Source organism: Notothenia coriiceps, unplaced genomic scaffold (assembly GCF_000735185.1).
Source record: "Notothenia coriiceps isolate Sejong01 unplaced genomic scaffold, NC01 NC01_scaffold00028799, whole genome shotgun sequence".
NCBI classification, from domain to species: domain Eukaryota; kingdom Metazoa; phylum Chordata; class Actinopteri; order Perciformes; family Nototheniidae; genus Notothenia; species Notothenia coriiceps.
Window position 1 is genome coordinate 537,757 of NW_011361500.1, and position 6,641 is coordinate 544,397.

The window sequence follows — 6,641 nt, forward strand, 5'->3', positions numbered from 1 at the left end:
TGCTGACTCTGGTGTTCTGCTTCATGTTCCCCTCAGGATGGGAACGGGTTCCTCTGCGGCGGCAGCGGCTCCTTCGGGAAGATCCGTGACGGCCCTGAGGAGGAGTAGCGAGATGCTGGTGAAGAAGCTTGCAGGGAGCGGGCTCAAGGAGCCACGGAACCCAGGGAACTTCACACAATGCCACACGTGGACACAGTCAGCTGTTAGTAGTCAGGCTGTAACCAATGGATTTCAAATTGTGCTAATGGTGATTTTGTTCATTAAAATGTACTCGTAACTAGGGCTGCTCAATTAATCATATCAATTAACGATTATGGCTTGCAACGATTTTTTTTTTTTATTATTACTTATACCGGTTTTTTCTTTTTTTTTTAATTATACTTAAAGTTCAGGGTAATAAACCGCTAAAAACACACTGTTCACATTTTTTTTCCCCAGTAAATGGATGTTTTCAAAGTCAATGAATAATCGCATTTAATAATCGCAATTACAATTATTGACCCAAATAATCGAGATTATGATTTTTGCCATAATCGAGCAGCCCTACTCGTAACATTCCCAAAGGTAATGCAGAGCCCAGGACGAATAGCTACTTCAATGTTGCAGCTAATGGGGATCCAAACATAAGCCGTCTTTGTCCGACAATTTCCAATGAGATTTAAAGGTTATTATTGGTTATTTTGAGGTCAACATATGTGGCTGAAAGCTTACAAAAATATTACTTTGACTTGTCTTTAATAATCATAATGTGACGTATTTCTGAATTTAAGAAAAGTATTGGAGAGTGTTAGAATGACATGATAAGATCTCTCAAAACTGTAAGGAGATTAACGAAGGAGTAAATAGACTACTGGTTGTTTTTCTCAGACATTATTCTGACATGATGTTTAAATGCTTTAGGCTAATTGTTTGATGTCTTGCGTTCCTCAGAATGAAGAGAGCAAGCTCCCTCAACTTCCTCAACAAGAGCACGGAGGAGACCACACAGGTACGAAGTTCAATTATCCCCAAAATCTAAAAATATAATATAGTAATTAGCTGACAATGTCCAACAGAAGTTATAGCATTTACTGTTCTGTTTTTAGGACGCCCCCCCCGGCCTCTCGGACTGCAGGGGACTCAGCTCCAGCAACGTGGACCTATCCAGACGCAGTTCCCTGATTGGTTAGACCGAGAGAGGAGGCGGGACTGAGGAGAGGCTTGGTTTGATCCACACTCTAAAGCGAGATCAGACACTTGCACCTGCAGCATATTTTTTAAAGAACACTAAGAGAGAAAAAACACCACCTCGCGTAGCGTCATCCTGTTTAGACACGGTCGCTGCTTCGCTGTACAAAACGCTGCCATCAATCACTAAAGAGAATATTTAGATACACATTAATCAGCATGCTGCTTACTAGAACGTGGAATGTCTGCTCCTGAACGCATCGTGTTTTAGCACCGTGGCGTATATCCACATCGTGATGAGTCCCGTGTTTAGTATGCAGACACTCGTAGGCTAAATGTACTCCGGTTCCAGTTCAGAGAGGAGCGTCTGCACTCTGTATATCTCACCAGTAGCATGGAGTATCTCCCAATTGCTAACCGCCCATTCCATGCATATCACAGACGGTCCAAATGGTACCGTCCGCTTTGATTAAAACGAGGATAGCAGAGGTATTTAAGAAGATTTTTCAAAATTAGCACTAACCATTTAAACCTCACTGTTTGCCTTTCTTGTTGTTTTATGTATATACAGTTTTAAATTATTTGATGTTTCTTTCCTTGTAAATAGTGCACTCTTTTTTTGGTTTACACTTTATTGGGTCTAAGAAAATACTTCTTATCTAAAAGGGGGACGACGGGAAAACAAAGAAATATGAAAAGTTCCTAAATGCTGATACATTTAGTACCTCAATCTCTGAATTCTGCTGACTCATGGTTCAGTTTAGTCGTGATGCACTTTGAGCCCCTACGGCGCCCTCTGCTGGTCATGTTTATATCAGTCATTCTTTAAACTTTGATATAAAAGTGTCAGAAAGTTCATTTGAAATTATATTTACAATGTGTCCTCAATACTACCTACTGGAAAATAAGTTGAATAAAACACTAAAATCATTACTTTCAGGTCCTCACAAAACACGTCCAGGCTTACTGCCATAAGTCTGAAAGCTACTGAAGGGAAATATCTCTAAAGCATAATCAATGTAGGAATAACTACCTTATCAAAGCTGGTGCAGTGCATCAACAGCGTGTTCATGTATTCCTCTTGTGAAAGGTTTCCCCCGTGTTTATGTTGCTGAATATGTATCGTTTTGTACGGAACAATCCTCAGTGTGAAGTGTTGCCCTTCCTGATGATTTGTGTTTCCTGTTTTTGATCTGAGCTTTTTGTGTTAAAGGTACTGATAATCATTTGAATGTTCAATTACATATCGATTGTTCCGGTGGCTTTCACACTGGATGTTTGTATTGTGCTGTTTCCACCAAAAATAAGACCAATACCAAGAGAACTGTCCACAGAATGTACGCGTCTTATAATGTGAAGTATCGAGGCAAGTTGTGGCGTCGCTTCAACTGGGATCAGATTGTCAAGAAACAACAACGTTTTTTTGCTTCATTTGTCCTGACAATCTGAGTTAGATTTCTAAGACGGGAGGATGCAGGATTGTTGCATTTTGTCCACGACGGTGCATGCACACCATCGCCAAAATTCCCCAACAACCTGACACCGGCCCTTTCTTAAAATCACCTTTTTGATGACGTCACATTGCTAACTCTAAAATAATGAAAGTGCTTAATCTGTCAGCTTCTGATTGTGCGCCGTGGTGCAGGTTTTTAGATCGTAACGTAGAAGTGAACGCATGAAGGAAAGAAGGCCTAAAGTAAGTGTTGAGGCAGAAAAAAGAAACGATGGTAATGGAGAGACGTTGCGGGAGGAGAAGTGCGTTAAGTGTCGTCCGCAGCAAATAATGTACAGAGCAATCCTTTCTATGTCTGTTCACATCAGAATGTGTAGTTTCCAGAACATCTTCTAGGACTAGTCTACTTCCTGACTGTAACACTGAGCAATCCTCTACCGTTCATCACGTATTCACCTCTGGGTTGGTTTGCTGGAAGCGTCTGTAATTCGTCTGACTGTGTATTAATAGCTCCATAAATATTAAGCACAATAAAACGGCCGAGAGAAAAATCTAAAACTGCTATGGTTGTAAATGTTCTGAAAGATTTCCCTCTAATATTTATGGAGTTTTCACTCAGATGGTAAATGTTCTAGATCGATGGTCATTATGTGTGCTCCTATACTGCTGACGGGTGTCATTGTGAAGGGGCCAACCCAATGTGTATTTTATCAAAAGGTTCAATAAATACAAACTCCACTTTTCAAACTGATTCTGTCTCCTTTATTTCCTATAATTTGACCATTTCAAAGTGTGTGAGTTTCACAGAGGAGGGGGGGGGGGGGTTTCGCTGCAGCTTCTCGCTCTGTAGCTTCCTGTGTCATCGCAGCCGAGCCCCACAAATAGGAAACCAAACCCACCGTGCCGAGAATCTGCAGCTCAATGAGAGAGTGATCAGCTGTCTCATCGCTGAGATACTATCCTGGTGGGGACAGATCGGAGCTCGGAACCAGGGTTACTAAGTAAGGTTACTGAAGTTCAGTTTTTTCACAATTTTACATTTGAGTTAACTCAAGCTTAAGAGAATTTACTCTGTCACCTGATATCTTGCTCATACTGTATTTTTAGACGTGTCCTATCATGTTTTCTACACTTATAAGTATTTCATATCACATTTTAGTGGTACAAATATATTTGCTATTTGAAATGTGTCACTTAATTTGTCACACTAGTGATATCTTTAATACAAACAGGAGGAATTTGAGGTTCTGAAAGTTGATCTGCCAAAAAAGAAATACAAAAGACCAAAGTCCATAATGCCTCTAATTTGCTTTCTTTTGAGACACGTTGTAGACAAAAATATATTTTCTCTGTTTAACTTTGAGTTTATCAATTTGTATGAAAAACTCAAATTCAAATCTGCTTGTCATCCTTAATCTAATCCCATGTGTCCTCAGGATCTTCCTCCATGTCCGCAGCACCCCCCTCCAGCCCCAGCAGTGTCTCGGCCCCGGCTCTGGTCCAGTTCCAGCTCGGCCTGTTCAGAGAGGTGGTTCGAGTCCCGGCTGGAAACCTGAGCTACCGCCATGCCAGGAGGCTCGCTGCGGAGATCATCGAGCGCAAGGTGAGGTGGAGGTCTCGTGTAATACCACTGTGCTGAAGTAGATTAAGGGTAACCATGCAGTGGATCAGAAATAGTCTACTGAACCCATATCTGCTGCAGTGGAGGTTTCCAGCAGCTTCAAACTATGAAGAATAAGGTCCTGAAAAGCGTTTTTAGTAATAAAAGTAGTTCATCTTGGGGTGAAAACCTGCTTCAAAGAAAGTCCTACTTTGATGATGTTTAGGGGACGTCTTGAGGAAGTGAAGGTCACCACATGCATGATGGAGGAATTTAGGCTGCTATGTATAGTTTCTTCTCATTTCACTCAGCCAGCAGGATGTTGTGCGGGTTTCAGCTGTAGTGTAATGCACGTACTCACAAGTGATTTGACCGACGGTTAAAGCAGCTCTATTTGCATTTAACATTCCCAATTTGGGATGAAATCTTATCTTAAATTAGATATTTTGAAGTCGGCTACATGGCAGGCTCAAGATTTGATTTGACAACAAATATATTCAGACCCTCGATATCACCAAACTGTATTTCTAAAAACAGGACCAATCATCTTTATGATGGTAACATTGAAATCTGCACTCATTCAGTTTAAAGTAAGTTGGGGTTAGATGATGCAGGTGTTGTCCTCTGGTCTTCTCACTGCCTCACTCTCAGGGACTTTGTGGTCGACAAGAGCACAGCAAACTTTCCAACCACGGCCTCCCCCCACCCCCCACCCCGCTGTACACACACACACACACACACACACACACACACACACACACACACACACACACACACACACACACACTTCTTTTAAGTGGAGGCTTTTCTTCAGTTTCCAGGCAGCAGGTCAGCCCGTCTGAAGAATGTGTTTCACTGCACACTAACCGACATAAAACGGCTGCATCGACACAAAACGGTAGCGAAGGAAAAAACATAGATGCTCTTTATATGTAGTATAAACATTACAATAGATGCTAAATATAACAAGTATTTAGAACGAAAAATATAAAGTACATGCTTATGAAAACCATCGTCCACAGGGAGGATTAATCCACATAAACCGGAGGAGGACTCTCCACACATATATTCTAATGATATGCTGTATAGCTTTTAACACATTGTGTATTTGTTTACGTTCTTGATGTTTCAGAATCCTCAGTTCAAGTTAAACATTTCCCATCACAGGAGAAAGAGACTCCAAACTGCTGTTAAAACGTTTTTTTGTTATCGTGCCAGAAATAAACACAGCTTTTTGGTCAATGTTGAGCTATAGTGTACTTTGCTTCTTATGTATCAAAAAATTAGATGATAGAATTTCAACTAAGATGAATCACTCTCAAATTGTATTTCGTTTTTTCTCTTATCTACTTTTTATTCCATCATGGTTTGTAATCGTAAAGTGTTTCTTACAGTCTTAAGATCATAGGTGGTGGATTCACAAATAATGGTGTGTGTGTGTGTGTGTGTGTGTGTGTGTGTGTGTGTGTGTGTGTGTGTGTGTGTGTGTGTGTGTGTGTGTGTGTGTGTGTGTGTGTGTGTGTGTGTGTGTTCAGGCTCCAGATTGCAGTGTGGTCGGCCTCGGGGAGAAGGTGCTGCTCTTCAGACATGACTCCTCTTCAGAGCAGCTGCTGCAGCGCTTCACTGACGATGACGAGCTGCGGGACGGAGACCTCATCGAGGTCATCGTCGCAGGTGGGCAACAGCTCAGAGCCAGGAGAAAAACGTTTCTGTATTACAATTATCATTCAGTTAGTTATTAGCTGTTTTCAAGTCATTTCAATCAAACGTTTCAAAAAGTACGATCAAAATAAAACTCTCAAAAAGTGCCAAAATACCAGACAGAAATGATTGACAGTATATTTTACAAACACATCTAATCTAAGAGAATGTATGTGTTTTACTAAAACATTTATAAGCTAAAAACAAAACAAATCTATCCTTAGCTTCTTAATGGTCCCAAAATATTTGTTTCTGATTCGGAGATGTTTTGTAAGATAGCGTAAAGTTACATCATCTGCACTTTATTTCTAGCTATCAATTTGTAATTTAAGAGAAACGGAAGCAATCTATGATTAAAAAACTTCTGTCCAAGTATTTTTAATTCCAGGGGATATTTCTGAGTAGCACTCTGCCATAAATCAGTGGCGTCATCGCACTTTACTACCTCTCTTTATTTCAATCTGACTCAGGATCAGCGACAGTGACTGAGATGAGGATCCGCCCCCACTCCCTGGTGGTCCACTCGTACCGGACCCCCACCTTCTGCCACCACTGTGGGGAGATGCTGTGGGGCCTCGTCCGACAGGGACTCAAATGTGACGGTAAGCCACACCCCCTGCTGAGTCATGTCCAAAAACTAACCTTTTTAAAGCGTGAGAAAATGTGTCTTCCAGCGTCCGATGTCAAATCCTCAGTATACAGTATAACCCCCCCCCCCCC

General features: G+C 41.3%; 2 protein-coding genes across 2 annotated transcripts in view; both read left to right on the plus strand.

The window, feature by feature from the left end:
* Positions 1 to 3,367, plus strand: part of LOC104958422 (kinesin light chain 2) — a 15,097-nt gene extending 11,730 nt beyond the window's left edge. Inside the window, 4 exon segments of the mRNA XM_010786161.1 lie at positions 37 to 90; positions 92 to 165; positions 931 to 988; positions 1,086 to 3,367. Coding sequence (XP_010784463.1) covers positions 37 to 90; positions 92 to 165; positions 931 to 988; positions 1,086 to 1,169 — 270 coding nt within the window. The 3' untranslated portion in view covers positions 1,170 to 3,367.
* Positions 3,368 to 3,517: 150 nt separating this feature from the next.
* Positions 3,518 to 6,641, plus strand: part of LOC104958424 (serine/threonine-protein kinase D3-like) — a 16,042-nt gene continuing 12,918 nt past the window's right edge. Inside the window, exons 1-4 of the mRNA XM_010786162.1 lie at positions 3,518 to 3,621; positions 4,057 to 4,223; positions 5,756 to 5,894; positions 6,392 to 6,523. Coding sequence (XP_010784464.1) covers positions 4,068 to 4,223; positions 5,756 to 5,894; positions 6,392 to 6,523 — 427 coding nt within the window. The 5' untranslated portion in view covers positions 3,518 to 3,621; positions 4,057 to 4,067. The remainder of the gene's footprint in view (positions 3,622 to 4,056; positions 4,224 to 5,755; positions 5,895 to 6,391; positions 6,524 to 6,641) is intronic.